The following is a 23568-nucleotide window of genomic DNA, read 5'->3' on the forward strand; positions in this document are numbered from 1 at the left end:
TGTATTAAAGGGACACTTAGATCAAATAAACTTTCATGATTCAGATAGAGCAGCAATTTTAAACAACTTTCCAATTTATATCCATTAACAAAATATACATGTGTGATTGGCTGATGGCTGTCACATGGTACAGGGGGAGTGGCAATAGACATGACTTTGAAATGTGTTAGAAAACAAATCTACTACTAAGTGTTATTGCAATGTCTTTTTATAATGCATATTTTGTATTTACTGGTCCTTTAAAAAGCTTTAGCAGCAAGTCACTACAGTGAGCTAGCCAGTGATTGGTGGCTACACACATATGCCTCATGTCATTTGCCCGCAGCTAGGCAACAGTAGTGCATTGCTGCTCTGGAGTTGGACAACGTGTTCAGTCCATGCTTAGCAATATACAAGCAATAATAACACATTAGATCATTTTATTTTTGCACGTTTATGTCCCTTTAACACACACAAGTCCTTTAGGATTAGTAAAAATAAGAGGACTATTAAAGATTGAGGAAAACTAACAAATGCAAATGAGCAATATGCAAAAAGTGATAGGTTGTGGGGTCAGCTCACCCTGCATGGATTGGACCAAGCTCTTCACTGTGTCTGGGCGCACGCTCAGAGCCGCACACTTCTCCATCAGCGCAGGAGAGATATGGCTGTACAGATCCAGGTTGTCTACAGTGTCAGGGTCCAGCTGAAGAGAGTCAGTGAACTGACTAAGAATGAAGAGCAAGGATAAATATGGGAAATAACCGGATATCACGTAACATAACAGGGCTTTTAAATTATAGAACAAGTAGTAAGACATAGAGAGGGTGGCGATAGGGAACATCTTTTGAAAACTTGGGAGATGTTCTGGACACAGAAATTAGAGGCATTAACTCCTAAAGGCTTAAACAAAGATTTTGATTGGGTCCTGTTTCTTTCAGTGGATTTGGTATGCTCTATATATTGTGCAATACTCTCCTTTTTTAATTGTATATATGGGTTTTATGGGTTTTTAAATTGTCTATTGGTATAGATTATGTTCTCAGGAGCACTTTGCATTACTAAAATAGAGAAAAATGCAATATTTTGTATCCACAAGATGTCACTAGTATGCACATAGTGCTTCTATTGCAATAGGTGAGAGTATAAAAGGCAAACCCCTGTTTATAATCAAACATACATGACTAAGGGCCTAGTGCAGGCCTGAAACGTTGTACTTTTTTCCTTGGACTCAGTGATGAGAAAAACAGAATTTATGTTTACCTGATAAATTACTTTCTCCAACGGTGTGTCCGGTCCACGGCGTCATCCTTACTTGTGGGATATTCTCTTCCCCAACAGGAAATGGCAAAGAGCCCAGTAAAGCTGGTCACATGATCCCTCCTAGGCTCCGCCTTCCCCAGTCATTCGACCGACGTAAAGGAGGAATATTTGCATAGGAGAAATCATATGATACCGTGGTGACTGTAGTTAGAGAAAATAAATCATCAGACCTGATTAAAAAAACCAGGGGCGGGCCGTGGACCGGACACACCGTTGGAGAAAGTAATTTATCAGGTAAACATAAATTCTGTTTTCTCCAACATAGGTGTGTCCGGTCCACGGCGTCATCCTTACTTGTGGGAACCAATACCAAAGCTTTAGGACACGGATGATGGGAGGGAGCAAATCAGGTCACCTAGATGGAAGGCACCACGGTTTGCAAAACCTTTCTCCCAAAAATAGCCTCAGAAGAAGCAAAAGTATCAAATTTGTAAAATTTGGTAAAAGTGTGCAGTGAAGACCAAGTCGCTGCCTTACATATCTGATCAACAGAAGCCTCGTTCTTGAAGGCCCATGTGGAAGCCACAGCCCTAGTGGAATGAGCTGTGATTCTTTCAGGAGGCTGCCGTCCGGCAGTCTCATAAGACAATCTGATGATGCTTTTAAGCCAAAAAGAGAGAGAGGTAGAAGTTGCTTTTTGACCTCTCCTTTTACCAGAATAAACAACAAACAAGGAAGATGTTTGTCTGAAATCCTTTGTAGCCTCTAAATAGAATTTTAGAGCACGAACTACATCCAAATTGTGCAACAAACGTTCCTTCTTTGAAACTGGATTCGGACACAAAGAAGGCACGACTATCTCCTGGTTAATATTTTTGTTAGAAACAACTTTCGGAAGAAAACCAGGTTTAGTACGCAACACCACCTTATCTGCATGGAACACCAGATAAGGAGGAGAACACTGCAGAGCAGATAACTCTGAAACTCTTCTAGAAAGAAATTGCAACCAAAAACAAAACTTTCCAAGATAATAACTTGATATCAACGGAATGTAGGGGTTCAAACGGAACCCCCTGAAGAACTGAAATAACTAAATTGAGACTCCAAGGAGGAGTCAAAGGTTTGTAAACAGGCTTGATTCTAACCAGAGCCTGAACAAAAGCTTGAACATCTGGCACAACCGCCAGCTTTTTGTGAAGTAAAACAGATAAAGCAGAAATCTGTCCCTTCAAAGAACTTGCAGATAATCCTTTCTCCAAACCTTCTTGAAGAAAGGATAGAATCTTAGGAATTTTTATCTTGTTCCATGGGAATCCTTTAGATTCACACCAACAGATATATTTTTTCCATATTTTATGGTAGATTTTTCTAGTTACAGGCTTTCTAGCCTGAACAAGAGTATCAATGACAGAATCTGAGAACCCTCGCTTTGATAAAATCAAGCGTTCAATCTCCAAGCAGTCAGTTGGAATGAGGCCAGATTCGGATGTTCGAACGGACCTTGAACAAGAAGGTCCTGTCTCAAGGGTAGCTTCCATGGTGGAGCCGATGACATATTCACCAGGTCTGCATACCAAGTCCTGCGTGGCCACGCAGGAGCTATCAAGATCACCGATACCCTCTCCTGTTTGATCCTGGCTACCAGCCTGGGAATGAGAGGAAACGGTGGGAACACATAAGCTAGGTTGAAGCTCCAAGGTGCTACTAGTGCATCCACTAGAGTCGCCTTGGGATCCCTGGATCTGGACCCGTAGCAAGGAACCTTGAAGTTCTGACGAGACGCCATCAGATCCATGTCTGGAATGCCCCACAATTGAATTATTTGGGCAAAGATTTCCGGATGGAGTTCCCACTCCCCCGGATGAAATGTCTGACGACTCAGAAAATCCGCTTCCCAATTTTCCACTCCTGGGATGTGGATTGCAGACAAGTGGCAGGAGTGAGTCTCCGCCCATTGAATTATTTTGGTCACTTCTTCCATCGCCAGGGAACTCCTTGTTCCCCCCTGATGGTTGATATACGCAACAGTCGTCATGTTGTCTGATTGAAACCGTATGAATTTGGCCTTTGCTAGCTGAGGCCAAGCCTTGAGAGCATTGAATATCGCTCTCAGTTCCAGAATATTTATCGGGAGAAGAGATTCTTCCCGAGAACAAAGACCCTGAGCTTTCAGGGGTTCCCAGACCGCGCCCCAGCCCACCAGACTGGCGTCGGTCGTGACAATGACCCACTCTGGTCTGCGGAAGCTCATCCCTTGTGACAGGTTGTCCAGGGTCAGCCACCAACGGAGTGAATCTCTGGTCCTCTGATCTACTTGTATCGTCGGAGACAAGTCTGTATAATCCCCATTCCACTGACTGAGCATGCACAGTTGTAATGGTCTTAGATGAATTCGCGCAAAAGGAACTATGTCCATTGCCGCGACCATCAAACCTATTACTTCCATGCACTGCGCTATGGAAGGAAGAAGAACAGAATGAAGTACTTGACAAGAGCTTAGAAGTTTTGATTTTCTGGCCTCTGTCAGAAAAATCCTCATTTCTAAGGAGTCTATTATTGTTCCCAAGAAGGGAACTCTTGTTGACGGAGATAGAGAGCTTTTTTCTACGTTCACTTTCCACCCGTGAGATCTGAGAAAGGCCAGGACAAAGTCCGTATGAGCCTTTGCTTGTGGTAGAGACGACGCTTGAATCAGTATGTCGTCCAAGTAAGGTACTACTGCAATGCCCCTTGGTCTTAGCACAGCTAGAAGGGACCCTAGTACCTTTGTGAAAATTCTTGGAGCAGTGGCTAATCCGAATGGAAGTGCCACAAACTGGTAATGCTTGTCCAGAAAGGCGAACCTTAGGAACCGATGATGTTCCTTGTGGATAGGAATATGTAGATACGCATCCTTTAAATCCACCGTGGTCATGAATTGACCTTCCTGGATGGTAGGAAGAATTGTCCGAATGGTTTCCATTTTGAACGATGGAACCTTGAGAAATTTGTTTAGGATCTTGAGATCTAAGATTGGTCTGAATGTTCCCTCTTTTTTTGGGAACTATGAACAGATTGGAGTAGAATCCCATCCCTTGTTCTCCTAATGGAACAGGATGAATCACTCCCATTTTTAACAGGTCTTCTACACAATGTAAGAATGCCTGTCTTTTTATGTGGTCTGAAGACAATTGAGACCTGTGGAACCTCCCCCTTGGGGGTAGCTCCTTGAATTCCAGAAGATAACCTTGGGAGACTATTTCTAGCGCCCAAGGATCCAGAACATCTCTTGCCCAAGCCTGAGCGAAGAGAGAAAGTCTGCCCCCCACCAGATCCGGTCCCGGATCGGGGGCCAACATCTCATGCTGTCTTGGTAGCAGTGGCAGGTTTCTTGGCCTGCTTACCTTTGTTCCAGCCTTGCATTGGCCTCCAGGCTGGCTTGGTTTGAGAAGTATTACCCTCTTGCTTAGAGGATGTAGAACTTGGGGCTGGTCCGTTTCTGCGAAAGGGACGAAAATTTGGTTTATTTTTAGCCTTAAAAGACCTATCCTGAGGAAGGGCGTGGCCCTAACCCCCAGTGATATCTGAAATAATCTCTTTCAAGTCAGGGCCAAACAGCGTTTTCCCCTTGAAAGGTATGTTAAGCAATTTGTTCTTGGAAGACGCATCCGCTGACCAAGATTTTAGCCAAAGCGCTCTGCGCGCCACAATAGCAAACCCTGAATTTTTCGCCGCTAATCTAGCCAATTGCAGTGGCGTCTAAAGTAAAAGAGTTAGCCAATTTAAGAGCGTGAACTCTGTCCATAATCTCCTCATAAGAAGAATCTTTATTGAGCGACTTTTCTAGTTCATCGAACCAGAAACACGCTGCTGTTGTGACAGGAACAATGCATGAAATTGGTTGTAGAAGGTAACCTTGCTGAACAAACATCTTTTTAAGCAAACCCTCTAATTTTTTATCCATAGGATCTTTGAAAGCACAACTATCTTCTATAGGGATAGTAGTGCGTTTGTTTAGAGTAGAAACCGCCCCCTCGACCTTGGGGACTGTCTGCCATATGTCCTTTCTGGGGTCGACCATAGGAAACAATTTCTTAAATATAGGGGGAGGGACAAAAGGTATGCCGGGCCTTTCCCATTCTTTGTTTACAATGTCCGCCACCCGCTTGGGTATAGGAAAAGCTTTGGGGGGCCCCGGGACCTCTAGGAACTTGTCCATCTTACATAATTTCTCTGGAATGACCAAATTGTCACAATCATCCAGAGTAGATAACACCTCCTTAAGCAGAGCGCGGAGATGTTCCAATTTAAATTTGAATGTAATCACATCAGGTTCAGCTTGTTGAGAAATTTTCCCTGAATCTAAAATTTCTCCCTCAGACAAAACTTCCCTGGCCCCCTCAGACTGGTGTAGGGGCATGTCAGAACCATTATCATCAGCATCCTCATGCTCTTCAGAATTTTCTAAAACAGAGCAGTCGCGCTTTCGCTGATAAGTGGGCATTTTGGCTAAAATGTTTTTGATAGAATTATCCATTACAGCCGTTAATTGTTGCATAGTAAGGAGTATTGGCGCACTAGATGTACTAGGGGCCTCCTGTGTGGGCAAGACTGGCGTAGACGAAGGAGGGGATGATGCAGTACCATGCTTACTCCCCTCACTTGAGGAATCATCTTGGGCATCATTTTCTCTAAATTGTTTGTCACATACATCACATCTATTTAAATGAGAAGGAACCTTGGCTTCCTCACATACAGAACATAGTCTATCTGATAGTTCAGACATGTTAAACAGGCATAAACTTGATAACAAAGTACAAAAAACGTTTTAAAATAAAACCGTTACTGTCACTTTAAATTTTAAACTGAACACACTTTATTACTGAATATGTGAAAAAGTATGAAGGAATTGTTCAAAAATTTCACCAAAATTTCACCACAGTGTCTTAAAGCCTTAAAAGTATTGCACACCAAATTTGAAAGCTTTAACTCTTAAAATAACGGAACCGGAGCCGTTTTTATATTTAACCCCTATACAGTCCCTGGTATCTGCTTTGCTGAGACCCAACCAAGCCCAGAGGGGAATACGATACCAAATGACGCCTTCAGTAAGCTTTTTCTATGTATCTGAGCTCCTCACACATGCATCTGCATGCCTTGCTTCCCAAAAACAACTGCGCATTAGTGGCGCGAAAATGAGGCTCTGCCTATGATTAGAGAAGGCCCCCAGTGAAAAAGGTGTCCAATACAGTGCCTGCCGTTTATTTAACATAATTCCCAAGAATAAAATAACTCCTCAAAGCTATAAACTATTAAAAATGCTTATAAATCAATCGTTTTAGCCCAGAAAAATGTCTACCAGTCATTAAAGCCCTTGTGAAGCCCTTTATTCTTATTTAATAAAAATGGCTTACCGGATCCCATAGGGAAAATGACAGCTTCCAGCATTACCAAGTCTTGTTAGAAATGTGTCATACCTCAAGCAGCAAAAGTCTGCTCACTGTTTCCCCCAACTGAAGTTAATTCCTCTCAACAGTCCTTGTGGAAACAGCCATCGATTTTAGTAACGGTTGCTAAAATCATTTTCCTCTTACAAACAGAAATCTTCATCTCTTTTCTGTTTCAGAGTAAATAGTACATACCAGCACTATTTTAAAATAACAAACTCTTGATTGAAGAATAAAAACTACATTTAAACACCAAAAAACTCTAAGCCATCTCCGTGGAGATGTTGCCTGTGCAACGGCAAAGAGAATGACTGGGGAAGGCGGAGCTTAGGAGGGATCATGTGACCAGCTTTGCTGGGCTCTTTGCCATTTCCTGTTGGGGAAGAGAATATCCCACAAGTAAGGATGACGCCGTGGACCGGACACACCTATGTTGGAGAAATAAAGGTGTTTTTTCTTTCTTTTTTTTTTAATAGGAGGCTGGAATCTCTTGTTTGATATAACAGGGCTTTCAACACAAATACAAACTGGACCATAACAGAATCATTTTGTGATTAATAAGGCCTAAGGAGGCAGCTAAAACACAATTGAACATTAGGAAACATAAAACAAAAATCTTAACATGAAGTTAAAGGGACATTAAACCCACATTTTTTCTTTCATGATTCAGATAGAGAATACCATTTTAAACAACTTTCTAATTTACTTCTATTATCTAATTTGCTTCATTATCTTGATATTCTTTCCTGAAAAGCATATCTAGATAGGCTCAGTAGCTTCTGATAGGTGGCTGCACATAGATGCCTCATGTGATTGGCTCACTAATGTGCACTGATATTTCTTTAACAAAGGATATCTAAAGATTGCAGCAAATTAATTAGGTAATAGCAGTAAATTGTAATGTTGCTTAAAATTGTATTCTCTATCTAAATCATGAAGGAATTTTTTTGGGTTGAATGGCCTTTTAATTTAGTAAAGCAGCAATAGTCAGACATTTATTTGTAGCAAAACAAACATGGTATTAAAACCTACTCAAGGACTTCATTTTTGGCTTCTATCTTCAACATAATATCTCTCAGAAGTTTGGCTTTCTCTTCACTACAAAAAGAGGGGGAAAAAATGGATGAACATATGAACAAGTATCAGAGCACCACACACCAGGCTGTAATAAAAGCTTACACAGACTCTGCAAGTCCCTAATGTATTATAAACCCATAGTTACTGAGCTGTTTTGGCAGACTGATATAAGGTCTGATATTACATTATAATAAAACCCATGCTCAAACAAAAGATAAAGGATAGAATACTAAAATGCTTTATTTCATTAGCAAGGGATTAAACACATATTAAAGAGCACAAAGGTGCACTGCATTGCTCCTCATAAGAAATATGTCAGGTGAATTAATCAGGAGTGGCATACTTGCGTATGCTTCAATATCAGCTGTGTCTTGAATATAAACAGCACTAGAGAGCAGAGGTCAACTAAATCAGGCTAGTCAGCCCTTATGTATTTAGGTATTACAGAAACAGTAGTACATCTATGAAATAAATTTCTAACAGAAGTGGTAGAATTAAATAATTAACCTGAGTGCCTGGCACAATCAGTCAGTGTCGTTCCTTTAGCTCTATAAGATACTTGCAACACTAAATATGCTGTTAAAACTGGGTTGTGTGCGATTTTCTGAGGGCTATTCACCAGCAGGATGAAATATTGATCTAGAGCATGAAATATGCTATACAGTCTCAGAATAGGAAGGTTATTGGCTTGTGCTACATATAATATTCAGCTTATTGATTCCCACAGGAGACTGGGGGCTTCCAGTCCAGCAAACTACACACCTGTATAGCGAGGAGGCTTCGTGAGCTGCCATTGGCACAAGTTTGCAGAAGATATCAGGTCCAGTAACTGCAGGATCCGTGGGGTTCACTGGAAGTGCCTTTACTAAAGGGGCTCCTGAGAACACAGAGAATTAACAGGTTTTCACATGACAAAGAAAAAGGGGTTCACAGCCAAGAATTCTAGGATATCCCGTATGAAAAGCCATTAGACAATGTGCAAGTTACTATACAACTGATGGTGCTCCATGTTAGAGCAAGATCATGAGCTATATCACTGAAAATAAACACTGGGTGACAACGGTCAGATATGAAAAAACCTTGAAGGGACATGATACTCCAACACTGTCTTTCATAATTCAGATCAAGTAAACAACTTTCCAATGTACTTTTATTATCAAACTTGCTTCAGTCTCTTGGTATACTTTGTTGAAGTAGCAGCAGTGAACTACTGTCAGCTGACTGAGCACCAGCCAATGACAAGCAGCATATGTGTACAGCTATTAATATGTAGCTAGTGTCTACTACTGTAGCTAACTGAGCACCAGCCAATGACAAGCAGCATATGTGTACAGCTATTAATATGTAGCTAGTGTCTACTACTGTAGCTGACTGAGCACCAGCCAATGACAAGCAGCATATGTGTACAGCTATTAATATGTAGCTAGTGTCTACTACTGTAGCTGACTGAGCACCAGCCAATGACAAGCAGCATATGTGTACAGCTATTAATATGTAGTTAGCGCCTACTACTGTAGCTAAGCACCAGCCAATGACAAGCAGCATATGTGTACAGCTATTAATATGTAGTTAGTGTCTACTACTGTAACTAACTGAGCACCAGCCAATGACAAGCAGCATATGTGTACAGCTATTAATATGTAACTAGTGTCTACTACTGTAGCTGACTGAGCACCAGCCAATGATAAGCAGCATATGTGTACAGCTATTAATATGTAGCTAGTGTCTACTACTGTAGCTAACTGAGCACCAGCCAATGACAAGCAGCATATGTGTAAAGCTATTAATATGTAGCTAGTGTCTACTACTGTAGCTAACTGAGCACCAGCCAATGACAAGCAGCATACGTGTACAGCTATTAATATGTAGCTAGTGTCTACTACTGTAACTAACTGAGCACCAGCCAATGACAAGCAGCATATCTGTACAGCTATTAATATGTAGTTAGTGTCTACTACTGTAGCTAAGCAACAGCCAAAGACAAGCACCATATGTGTACAGCTATTAATATGTAACTAGTGTCTACTACTGTAACTAACTGAGCACCAGCCAATGACAAGCAGCATATGTGTACAGCTATTAATATGTAGCTAGTGCCTACTACTGTAGCTAACTGAGCACCAGCCAATGACAAGCAGCATATGTGTACAGCTATTAATATGTAGTTAGTGTCTACTACTGTAACTAACTGAGCACCAGCCAATGACAAGCAGCATATGTGTACAGCTATTAATATGTAGCTAGTGTCTACTACTGTAACTAACTGAGCACCAGCCAATGACAAGCAGCATATGTGTACAGCTATTAATATGTAGTTAGTGCCTACTACTGTAACTAACTGAGCACCAGCCAATGACAAGCAGCATATGTGTACAGCTATTAATATGTAGTTAGCGCCTACTACTGTAGCTAACTGAGCACCAGCCAATGATAAGCAGCACATGTGTACAGCTATTAATATGTAGTTAGCGCCTACTACTGTAGCTAACTGAGCACCAGCCAATGACAAGCAGCATATGTGTACAGCTATTAATATGTAGCTAGTGTCTACTACTGTAGCTAGCTGAGCACCAGCCAATGACAAGCAGCATATGTGTACAGCTATTAATATGTAGTTAGTGTCTACTACTGTAGCTAACTGAGCACCAGCCAATGACAAGCAGCATATGTGTACAGCTATTAATATGTAGTTAGTGTCTACTACTGTAGCTAACTGAGCACCAGCCAATGACAATCAGCATATGTGTACAGCTATTAATATGTAGCTAGTGCCTACTACTGTAGCTGAGCACCAGCCAATGACAAGCAGCATATGTGTACAGCTATTAATATGTAGCTAGTGTCTACTACTGTAACTAACTGAGCACCAGCCAATGACAAGCAGCATATGTGTACAGCTATTAATATGTAGCTAGTGTCTACTACTGTAGCTAAGCACCAGCCAATGACAAGCAGCATATGTGTACAGCTATTAATATGTAGCTAGTGCCTACTACTGTAGCTAACTGAGCACCAGCCAATGACAAGCAGCATATGTGTACAGCTATTAATATGTAGCTAGTGTCTACTACTGTAGCTAACTGAGCACCAGCCAATGACAAGCAGCATATGTGTACAGCTATTAATATGTAGCTAGTGCCTACTACTGTAGCTAAGCACCAGCCAATGACAAGCAGCATATGTGTACAGCTATTAATATGTAGCTAGTGTCTACTACTGTAGCTAACTGAGCACCAGCCAATGACAAGCAGCATATGTGTACAGCTATTAATATGTAGTTAGCGCCTACTACTGTAACTAACTGAGCACCAGCCAATGACAAGCAGCATATGTGTACAGCTATTAATATGTAGCTAGTGTCTACTACTGTAACTAACTGAGCACCAGCCAATGACAAGCAGCATATGTGTACAGCTATTAATATGTAGTTAGTGTCTACTACTGTAGCTAACTGAGCACCAGCCAATGACAAGCAGCATATGTGTACAGCTATTAATATGTAGCTAGCGCCTACTACTGTAACTAACTGAGCACCAGCCAATGACAAGCAGCATATGTGTACAGCTATTAATATGTAGTTAGTGTCTACTACTGTAACTAACTGAGCACCAGCCAATGACAAGCAGCATATGTGTACAGCTATTAATATGTAACTAGTGTCTACTACTGTAACTGACTGAGCACCAGCCAATGACAAGCAGCATATGTGTACAGCTATTAATATGTAGCTAGTGTCTACTACTGTAGCTAGCTGAGCACCAGCCAATGACAAGCAGCATATGTGTACAGCTATTAATATGTAGCTAGTGCCTACTACTGTAGCTGACTGAGCACCAGCCAATGACAAGCAGCATATGTGTACAGCTATTAATATGTAACTAGTGTCTACTACTGTAGCTAACTGAGCACCAGCCAATGACAAGCAGCATATGTGTACAGCTATTAATATGTAGCTAGTGCCTACTACTGTAGCTAACTGAGCACCAGCTAATGACAAGCAGCATATGTGTACAGCTATTAATATGTAGTTAGTGTCTACTACTGTAGCTAACTTAGCACCAGCCAATGACAAGCAGCATATGTGTACAGCTATTAATATGTAGTTAGTGTCTACTACTGTAGCTAACTGAGCACCAGCCAATGACAAGCAGCATATGTGTACAGCTATTAATATGTAACTAGTGTCTACTACTGTAACTGACTGAGCACCAGCCAATGACAAGCAGCATATGTGTACAGCTATTAATATGTAGTTAGTGCCTACTACTGTAACTAACTGAGCACCAGCCAATGACAAGCAGCATATGTGTACAGCTATTAATATGTAGTTAGTGTCTACTACTGTAGCTAAGCACCAGCCAATGACAAGCAGCATATGTGTACAGCTATTAATATGTAGCTAGTGTCTACTACTGTAGCTAACTTAGCACCAGCCAATGACAAGCAGCATATGTGTACAGCTATTAATATGTAGTTAGTGCCTACTACTGTAACTAACTGAGCACCAGCCAATGACAAGCAGCATATGTGTACAGCTATTAATATGTAGCTAGTGTCTACTACTGTAGCTAACTTAGCACCAGCCAATGACAAGCAGCATATGTGTACAGCTATTAATATGTAGTTAGTGCCTACTACTGTAACTAACTGAGCACCAGCCAATGACAAGCAGCATATGTGTACAGCTATTAATATGTAGTTAGTGTCTACTACTGTAGCTAACTGAGCACCAGCCAATGACAAGCAGCATATGTGTACAGCTATTAATATGTAGCTAGTGTCTACTACTGTAGCTAACTTAGCACCAGCCAATGACAAGCAGCATATGTGTACAGCTATTAATATGTAGTTAGTGCCTACTACTGTAACTAACTGAGCACCAGCCAATGACAAGCAGCATATGTGTACAGCTATTAATATGTAGCTAGTGTCTACTACTGTAACTGACTGAGCACCAGCCAATGACAAGCAGCATATGTGTACAGCTATTAATATGTAGCTAGTGCCTACTACTGTAGCTAACTGAGCACCAGCCAATGACAAGCAGCATATGTGTACAGCTATTAATATGTAGCTAGTGTCTACTACTGTAGCTAACTGAGCACCAGCCAATGACAAGCAGCATATGTGTACAGCTATTAATATGTAACTAGTGTCTACTACTGTAGCTAAGCACCAGCCAATGACAAGCAGCATATGTGTACAGCTATTAATATGTAGCTAGTGTCTACTACTGTAACTAACTGAGCACCAGCCAATGATAAGCAGCATATGTGTACAGCTATTAATATGTAGCTAGTGTCTACTACTGTAGCTAACTGAGCACCAGCCAATGACAAGCAGCATATGTGTACAGCTATTAATATGTAGTTAGCGCCTACTACTGTAACTAACTGAGCACCAGCCAATGACAAGCAGCATATGTGTACAGCTATTAATATGTAGCTAGTGTCTACTACTGTAGCTAACTGAGCACCAGCCAATGACAAGCAGCATATGTGTACAGCTATTAATATGTAACTAGTGTCTACTACTGTAGCTAACTGAGCACCAGCCAATGACAAGCAGCATATGTGTACAGCTATTAATATGTAGCTAGTGTCTACTACTGTAGCTAAGCACCAGCCAATGACAAGCAGCATATGTGTACAGCTATTAATATGTAGTTAGCGCCTACTACTGTAACTAACTGAGCACCAGCCAATGACAAGCAGCATATGTGTACAGCTATTAATATGTAGCTAGTGTCTACTACTGTAGCTAACTGAGCACCAGCCAATGACAAGCAGCATATGTGTACAGCTATTAATATGTAGCTAGTGCCTACTACTGTAGCTAACTGAGCACCAGCCAATGACAAGCAGCATATGTGTACAGCTATTAATATGTAGCTAGTGTCTACTACTGTAGCTAGCTGAGCACCAGCCAATGACAAGCAGCATATGTGTACAGCTATTAATATGTAGCTAGTGTCTACTACTGTAACTAACTGAGCATCAGCCAATGACAAGCAGCATATGTGTACAGCTATTAATATGTAGCTAGTGTCTACTACTGTAGCTAGCTGAGCACCAGCCAATGACAAGCAGCATATGTGTACAGCTATTAATATGTAGCTAGTGCCTACTACTGTAGCTGACTGAGCACCAGCCAATGACAAGCAGCATATGTGTACAGCTATTAATATGTAGTTAGTGTCTACTACTGTAGCTAACTGAGCACCAGCCAATGACAAGCAGCATATGTGTACAGCTATTAATATGTAGTTAGTGTCTACTACTGTAGCTAACTGAGCACCAGCCAATGACAAGCAGCATATGTGTACAGCTATTAATATGTAGTTAGTGTCTACTACTGTAGCTAACTGAGCACCAGCCAATGATAAGCAGCATATGTGTACAGCTATTAATATGTAGCTAGTGCCTACTACTGTAGCTGAGCACCAGCCAATGACAAGCAGCATATGTGTACAGCTATTAATATGTAACTAGTGCCTACAACTGTAGCTAACTGAGCACCAGCCAATGATAAGCAGCATATGTGTACAGCTATTAATATGTAGCTAGTGCCTACTACTGTAGCTGACTGAGCACCAGCCAATGACAAGCAGCATATGTGTACAGCTATTAATATGTAGCTAGTGCCTACTACTGTAGCTAAGCACCAGCCAATGACAAGCAGCATATGTGTACAGCTATTAATATGTAGCTAGTGCCTACTACTGTAACTAACTGAGCACCAGCCAATGACAAGCAGCAAATGTGTACAGCTATTAATATGTAACTAGTGTCTACTACTGTAACTGACTGAGCACCAGCCAATGACAAGCAGCATATGTGTACAGCTATTAATATGTAGCTAGTGCCTACTACTGTAGCTAGCTGAGCACCAGCCAATGACAAGCAGCATATGTGTACAGCTATTAATATGTAGCTAGTGTCTACTACTGTAACTAACTGAGCACCAGCCAATGACAAGCAGCATATCTGTACAGCTATTAATATGTAGTTAGTGTCTACTACTGTAACTAACTGAGCACCAGCCAATGACAAGCAGCATATGTGTACAGCTATTAATATGTAGCTAGTGTCTACTACTGTAGCTAGCTGAGCACCAGCCAATGACAAGCAGCATATGTGTACAGCTATTAATATGTAGCTAGTGCCTACTACTGTAGCTGACTGAGCACCAGCCAATGACAAGCAGCATATGTGTACAGCTATTAATATGTAGCTAGTGCCTACTACTGTAGCTGACTGAGCACCAGCCAATGACAAGCAGCATATGTGTACAGCTATTAATATGTAGCTAGTGCCTACTACTGTAGCTAAGCACCAGCCAATGACAAGCAGCATATGTGTACAGCTATTAATATGTAGTTAGTGCCTACTACTGTAGCTAACTGAGCACCAGCCAATGACAAGCAGCATATGTGTACAGCTATTAATATGTAGCTAGTGTCTACTACTGTAGCTAACTGAGCACCAGCCAATGACAAGCAGCATATGTGTACAGTTATTAATATGTAACTAGTGTCTACTACTGTAACTAACTGAGCACCAGCCAATGACAAGCAGCATATGTGTACAGCTATTAATATGTAGTTAGTGTCTACTACTGTAGCTAACTGAGCACCAGCCAATGACAAGCAGCATATGTGTACAGCTATTAATATGTAGCTAGTGTCTACTACTGTAGCTAACTGAGCACCAGCCAATGACAAGCAGCATATGTGTACAGCTATTAATATGTAGCTAGTGCCTACTACTGTAACTAACTGAGCACCAGCCAATGACAAGCAGCATATGTGTACAGCTATTAATATGTAGCTAGTGTCTACTACTGTAGCTGAGCACCAGCCAATGACAAGCAGCATATGTGTACAGCTATTAATATGTAGCTAGTGTCTACTACTGTAACTAACTGAGCACCAGCCAATGACAAGCAGCATATGTGTACAGCTATTAATATGTAGCTAGCGCCTACTACTGTAGCTAACTGAGCACCAGCCAATGATAAGCAGCATATGTGTACAGCTATTAATATGTAACTAGTGTCTACTACTGTAACTAACTGAGCACCAGCCAATGACAAGCAGCATATGTGTACAGCTATTAATATGTAGCTAGTGCCTACTACTGTAACTAACTGAGCACCAGCCAATGACAAGCAGCATATGTGTACAGCTATTAATATGTAGCTAGTGTCTACTACTGTAGCTGAGCACCAGCCAATGACAAGCAGCATATGTGTACAGCTATTAATATGTAGCTAGTGTCTACTACTGTAGCTGAGCACCAGCCAATGACAAGCAGCATATGTGTACAGTTATTAATATGTAGCTAGTGCCTACTACTGTAGCTAACTGAGCACCAGCTAATGACAAGCAGCATATGTGTACAGCTATTAATATGTAGCTAGTGCCTACTACTGTAGCTAACTGAGCACCAGCCAATGACAAGCAGCATATGTGTACAGCTATTAATATGTAGCTAGTGCCTACTACTGTAGCTAACTGAGCACCAGCCAATGACAAGCAGCATATGTGTACAGCTATTAATATGTAGCTAGTGTCTACTACTGTAGCTAACTGAGCACCAGCCAATGACAAGCAGCATATGTGTACAGCTATTAATATGTAGCTAGTGTCTACTACTGTAACTAACTGAGCACCAGCCAATGACAAGCAGCATATGTGTACAGCTATTAATATGTAGCTAGTGCCTACTACTGTAGCTAACTGAGCACCAGCCAATGACAAGCAGCATATGTGTACAGCTATTAATATGTAGCTAGTGTCTACTACTGTAGCTAACTGAGCACCAGCCAATGACAAGCAGCATATGTGTACAGCTATTAATATGTAGCTAGTGTCTACTACTGTAACTAACTGAGCACCAGCCAATGACAAGCAGCATATGTGTACAGCTATTAATATGTAGTTAGTGCCTACTACTGTAGCTAACTGAGCACCAGCCAATGACAAGCAGCATATGTGTACAGCTATTAATATGTAGTTAGTGTCTACTACTGTAGCTAACTGAGCACCAGCCAATGACAAGCAGCATATGTGTACAGCTATTAATATGTAGTTAGTGCCTACTACTGTAGCTAACTGAGCACCAGCCAATGACAAGCAGCATATGTGTACAGCTATTAATATGTAGCTAGTGTCTACTACTGTAGCTAACTGAGCACCAGCCAATGACAAGCAGCATATGTGTACAGCTATTAATATGTAGTTAGTGTCTACTACTGTAGCTAACTGAGCACCAGCCAATGACAAGCAGCATATGTGTACAGCTATTAATATGTAGCTAGTGTCTACTACTGTAACTAACTGAGCACCAGCCAATGACAAGCAGCATATGTGTACAGCTATTAATATGTAGTTAGTGCCTACTACTGTAACTAACTGAGCACCAGCCAATGACAAGCAGCATATGTGTACAGCTATTAATATGTAGCTAGTGTCTACTACTGTAGCTAACTGAGCACCAGCCAATGATAAGCAGCATACATGTACAGCTCTCAATATGTAACTGGCTTCCAGGAGTGCATTGATGCGCTTGAGACCACCTAGGTAGGTTTTCAAGAAGTGATTCCAAGGAAACAAAGCAAATTAGAGAAGGAAAATACATTAGAAAAAGTTGTGTAAAACGGTCTGTCTTAATGATGAAACTTTAATTTTGGCTTTACTGTCCTATTAAGCTCTGTGTGTGTAATGGTGGCTACAAACTGAGTTCTGTAACTGAGCATCTTTTCTGAGATAAAAACAAAATTTATGCTTACCAGATAAATTCCGTTCTTTCCTGGCAGGGAGAGTCCACGACGATATTCCTTACTGTTGGGAAATATAAACCTAACCACCAGGAGGAAGCAAAGAGACCCCAGCCAAAGGCTTAAATGTCCCTCCCACTTCCCCATCCCCAGTCATGCGGCCGAGGGAACGGGGAAAAGTAGGAGAAACATCAGGGTATAAAGGTGCCAGAAGAATAACAAAAAGGGAGCCGCCCAAAAAAAATCTAAAAAACGGGCGGGGTCGTGGACCCTGCCAGGAAAGAAAGGAATTTATTTGGTAGGCATACATTTTGTTTTCTTTCCATAAGGCAGCGAGAGTACACGGCTATATTCCTTACTATTGGGAAAGCAATACCCAAGCTCCAGAGGACACTAAAGGAATAACAGGAGGGAAAAGAAAGAGGCGGACCCTTATCTGAGGGAACCACTGCCTGCAAAACCCTTTCTCCCGAAAGCTGCTTCAGCTGAAGCAAACACATAAAATTTGTAAAATTTAGAAAAGGTATGAAAGGAGGACCGGGTAGCCGCCTTACAAATCTGATCCATAGAGGCTTCTTTCCTAAAAGCCCAGGAAGAAGCAACTGCTGTAGTGGAATAAGCCATAATCCTCTCGGGAGGCTGCTGTCCTGCTTTCTCATAAGCCAAGCGGATGACACTTCTCAACCAGAAAGACAAGGAAGACGTAGTGGCCTTTTAAACCCTATGTCGACCCGCATAAATGACAAACAAACAAACAAAAAAAAAAAAGATTGTCTGAATTCCTTAGCAGCCTGAAGGTAAAACTTCAGAGCACGAACCACATCCAAATTGTGAAGCAAATGTTCCTTTGCTGAAGATGGATTGGGACACAAGGAGAGAACAACAATCTCTTGATTAATGTTACGATCTCACAGCACCTTAGGAAGAAAACCTAACCTAGTACGTAAAACCGCCTTATCGGCATGAAAAACAAAGTAAGGTGGGTGACACTGTAAAGCCGAGATCTCAAGAGACTCTGTGAGCCAAGGCAATGGCTAATAGAAACAAAACTTTCTAAAATAACATTTTAATGTCAACAGCATGCATAGGCTTAAACGGAGCCTGCTTCAAAAACACGCAGAACAAGATTGAGACTACAAGGCGGAGTTCACAGGTCTAAACACAGGTCTGATTCTAGTCAGAGCCGTAAAAAAGGACTGCACATCTGGAAGCTCAGATAATCGTTTGTGCAGCTACACCGACAGTGCAGATATCTGTCCCTATCAGAGAACTGACAGATAGACTCTTCTCCAAACCATCCTGAAGAAAAAGATACAATTCTGGCAACTTTTACCTTATGCCAAGAAAAACTACGCTCCTCACACCAGTGAAGGTAAGTTTGCCATACCTTATGGTAGATACGCCGAGTAACCGGCTTACGAGCTTGAATCCTCTCCTGGCTAGGACTAGGCTTTCAATCTCCGCACAGTCAGCCTCAGAGAATTTAGATTTTGATATAGGAAGGGACCCTGTATCAGCATGTCCCTGCGACAAGGTAACCTCCACTGAGGAGAAGAGGTCATTCTCACCAGATCCGCAAACCAGGTAACTTCGCAGCCAGGATGGAGTAATTAGAATCAACGATACTAGCTCCTGCTTGATGTGGGCCACCACATGAGGAATAATAGGCAATGGAGGAGAGAGATAGAGTCTGAACCTCCATGGAACTGCTAGAGGGTCCCTCGATCTCGATCCGTACCTGGGAAGTTTATCATTGAGATGAGAGGCCCGTAGGATCTATCTCCGGCATCCCACATCTGCTACAAATCTCTCCAAACACCTCGGGGTGGAGAGACTATTCCCCCGGGTGAAAAGATTGTCTGCTGACGAAGTCTGCTTCCCAGTTGTCCAAACCCGGAATGCGTATCGCTGACAGCACACAGCTGTGGGCTTCTGCCCATTCTAGGATTGGGGACACCTCCCTCATCGCTAAGGAACTTCTCGTTCCTCCCTGATGGTTGATGTAAGCAACCGTCTTTATATTGTCTGATTGGAATCTGATAAAATGGTCCGAACCCAGAAGAGGCAAAGCCTTCAGCGCATTGAAAATTACCTGCAGTTCCAAAATATTGATAGGAAGAGTGGAGTCCTCCTGAGTCCACAAGCCTTGTGCCTTCCTGGCACCCCAGACTGCTCCCCAGCCCGAAAGGCTGGCATCTGTAGTCACAATCTCCCAGGACGGTCACAAGAAGCACGTGCCCCGAGACAGGTGATCTTGACAAAGCCACCAAGAGAGTGAATCTCTCACAGGTCTGAATGATCGCCATTCAACTGTCTCAGCATGCATAGTTGTAAAGGTCTGAGACAGAATCCATACAAGACACCATAAGTCCAATCACCTCCATGCATTGGGCCACCGAAGATCTTAAGGTGGCCTGGAGGGCAAGGCACGCTGATGTCAGGTTGCAACGTCTCTAATCGGTTAAAAAGATCCCCATGGATACCGAGTCCATAACCGTACCTAGGAAATTCACCCTGGTATTTGGAGTAAGAACTCTTTTTCAAGTTTATCTTTCATCCGTGAGACCGAAGAATACTCAGAAGAAAATCAGAGTGATCTTTTGCCAGACAAAAAGATGGTGTCTGTACTAAGATATCGTCTAGGTACGGTGGCCAGCGCCATAAGAGCACCCAGAACTTTTGTAAATACCCTGGGTGCAGTAGCTAAGCCAAACGGAAGTGCTATGAACTGGAAGTGCTGATCCAGAAAAGCAAACCTTAGGAACATGCAGGTACGCATCCTTCAGATCGATGGTAGTTATAAATTGTCCTTCCTGAACCAGGGGAAGGATCGATCTGATCGTCTCCATCTTGAAGGAGGGGACGCTTAGAAATTTGTTTAGGCACTTCCAGTCTAGAATTGGACGATAAGTTCCCTCTTCTTTGGGAACCACAAAGAGGTTTGAATAGAACCCCAGACCTCTTTCTGACGCAGGTACCTGGACTATTACTCCTAAGGAGGATAGATCCCTTACACAATCTAAAAAGGCTGCCCTCTTCTCTGGTCTTGTAGAAAGCCTGGAGAGGTTTGAATATGCCCCTGTGCGGATGAGATTTGAATCCTATCTTGCACCTTGAGATACAACCTCCAGTACCCAAGGGTCTTGAACATCCTGAAACCAATCCTCTGAGAAAAAAAGACACAGTATGCCCCCTACTCGATCCCATCCCGAATCGGGGGCCGTCCCTCCAAGCAGATTTGTTATCTGCTGGCTTCTTAGTGTGCTTGGACTTATTCCAGGACTGAGCAGGCTTCCAGGTACTCTTGGGTTGCTCAGGCTTGGAGGATGATTGGGTTCCCTGGGACTTGTCCGAATGAAAATTAGAGGACAGACGTCCCTTAGTTCTGTTTTTCTTGTCTTGCAGAAGGAAAGCAGCCTTTCCTCCGGTAACGGACCTGGACCAAACAACATTTTCCCCTTGAAAAGTAAGGAAAGGAGTCTGTATTTAGAAACCATATCCGCAGACCAAGATTTCAGAAAGTTCTGCAAGTTAGAACCGCATAACCTGAAGCCTTTGCGTTCAGACGTATAATCTGCATATTCACATCACAGATAAAGGAATTAGCTATTCTTAGAGCCTTAATCCTCTCCTGGTTACGGCTGGGGCACTCACCACCTCCTAGACCCAGACAGTTATAGGACGCTCTCCGTAGGATTGCCAGAGTTCCAGCAGTAAGATTGCAAGGAAAACGTAATGAGCCGCACCCGATTATAGAGAACAAGGCAGTACATACATATATACACACACACACAAATATCCCCAAACTGTTCCAAATTAATAGTAATTAGAGTGTGGTACACACCACTGTGTACCCACACCCTTAGGGGCCCCTCCTTAGCCAAGATACAAATTATAATGAATATACACAAAAAATAGCTAAAAAACCACAAACTACTATAACCAGTGTATAAACCAATGATATCAGAGATACCAAATAATGTCCAAAAGTGGATGATGGAGAATGATCCCAAAACAGGTGATTCCAAATACAAGTGGCAGCTCTCAGTCATAGGATGGTCTTCCTGGGGTGTTGAAAACTGAAAAAGGAAACAGAGGCGCCAACGTGGCCTAGTACAGCCACAAAAGGAAACTTCAATTAGAACAGGCACAAATGGATACTCACAAAGGGAGCGCACCCTCTGGTGCAATTGGTGCAGACTGGAGCCTCCCAGTGGTCCAGCTCACTGAAGAACTCAGGCAATCAGGATCCTTGAAAGAACTTGAATCTTTCTACAAGTTCTTTCAAGGATCCTGATTGATTGCCTGAGTTCTTCAGTGAGCTGGACCACTGGGAGGCTCCAGTCTGCACCAATTGCACGAGAGGGTGCGCTCCCTTTGTGAGTATCCATTTGTACCTGTTCTAATTGAAGTTTCCTTTTGTGGCTGTACTAGGTCATGTTGGCGCCTCTGTTCCAAATTAATCTCTGAAATAAAAGATATTAACCCTTGATGCTATTGAAGTTAAGAGGAGTCACAATGTGACCCTAATAACAGGAGTCCAGGCTAAATAGTAAAATAAAGCGGACTTACCCTCCAGGATCTATGCTGTGGAACAGATACAGCCTCTCAAGTGTGACAGCCTTGCCGCTGTGTTCTGACAGGGATCCAAGTGTGGAAAGGCAAGTAGTGTAACTGCTGTTAGACAGTCTGGATCGCTTCGCAAAAAAAAACATAATTTATGCTTACCTGATAAATTTATTTCTCTTGTAGTGTGTTCAGTCCACGGGTCATCCATTACTTATGGGATATATTCTCTTTCCCAACAGGAAGTTGCAAGAGGATCCCCCAAGCAGAGCTGCTATATAGCTCCTCCCCTCACATGTCATATCCAGTCATTCGACCGAAACAAGACGAGAAAAGAGAAACTATAAGGTGCAGTGGTGACTGGAGTTATAATTTTAAATTTTAGAACCTGCCTGAAAAAGACAGGGCGGGCCGTGGACTGAACACACTACAAGAGAAATAAATTTATCAGGTAAGCATAAATTATGTTTTCTCTTGTTAAGTGTGTTCAGTCCACGGGTCATCCATTACTTATGGGATACCAATACCAAAGCTAAGTACACGGATGATGGGAGGGACAAGGCAGGAACTTTAAACAGAAGGAACCACTGCCTGTAGAACCTTTCTCCCAAAACCAGCCTCCGAAGAAGCGAAAGTGTCAAATTTGTAAAATTTGGAAAAAGTATGAAGTGAAGACCAAGTTGCAGCCTTGCAAATCTGTTCAACAGAGGCCTCATTCTTAAAGGCCCAGGTGGAAGCCACAGCTCTAGTGGAATGAGCTGTAATTCTTTCAGGAGGCTGCTGTCCAGCAGTCTCATAGGCTAAAAGTATTATGCTACGAAGCCAAAAAGAGAGAGAGGTAGCCGAAGCCTTTTGACCTCTCCCTCTGTCCAGAGTAAACGACAAACAGGGAAGAAGTTTGTCTAAAATCTTTAGTTGCCTGTAAGTAGAACTTCAGAGCACGGACCACGTCTAGATTATGCAAAAGACGTTCCTTCTTTGAAGAAGGATTAGGACATAATGATGGAACAACAATCTCTTGATTGATATTCCTGTCAGAAACAACCTTAGGTAAAAACCCAGGTTTAGTACGCAGAACTACCTTATCTGAATGAAAGATCAGATAAGGAGAATCACAATGTAAGGCAGATAACTCAGAGACTCTTCGAGCCGAGGAAATAGCCATCAAGAACAAAACTTTCCAAGATAAAAGCTTAATATCAATGGAATGAAGGGGTTCAAACGGAACACCCTGAAGAACTTTAAGAACCAAGTTTAAGCTCCATGGAGGAGCAACAGCTTTAAACACAGGCTTAATTCTAGCCAAAGCCTGACAAAAGGCCTGGACGTCTGGATGCTCTGCCAGACGTTTGTGTAAAAGAATAGACAGAGCTGAAATCTGTCCTTTTAGCGAACTAGCGGATAAACCCTTTTCTAAACCCTCTTGTAGAAAAGCTAATATCCTAGGAATCCTAACCTTACTCCATGAGTAACTCTT

At 42.1% G+C, this 23568-nt stretch overlaps 1 protein-coding gene across 1 annotated transcript in view; it reads right to left on the reverse strand.

Annotated features, from left to right (window-relative positions):
* Positions 1-23568, reverse strand: part of PTPN23 (protein tyrosine phosphatase non-receptor type 23) — a 338041-nt gene that overhangs the window by 152456 nt on the left and 162017 nt on the right. Inside the window, exons 13-15 of the mRNA XM_053713701.1 lie at positions 8508-8622; positions 7701-7766; positions 562-707 (exon numbers count right to left, since the gene is read on the reverse strand). Coding sequence (XP_053569676.1) covers positions 562-707; positions 7701-7766; positions 8508-8622 — 327 coding nt within the window. The remainder of the gene's footprint in view (positions 1-561; positions 708-7700; positions 7767-8507; positions 8623-23568) is intronic.

Source organism: Bombina bombina, chromosome 5, assembly GCF_027579735.1.
Source record: "Bombina bombina isolate aBomBom1 chromosome 5, aBomBom1.pri, whole genome shotgun sequence".
Classification (NCBI taxonomy): Eukaryota; Metazoa; Chordata; class Amphibia; order Anura; family Bombinatoridae; genus Bombina; species Bombina bombina.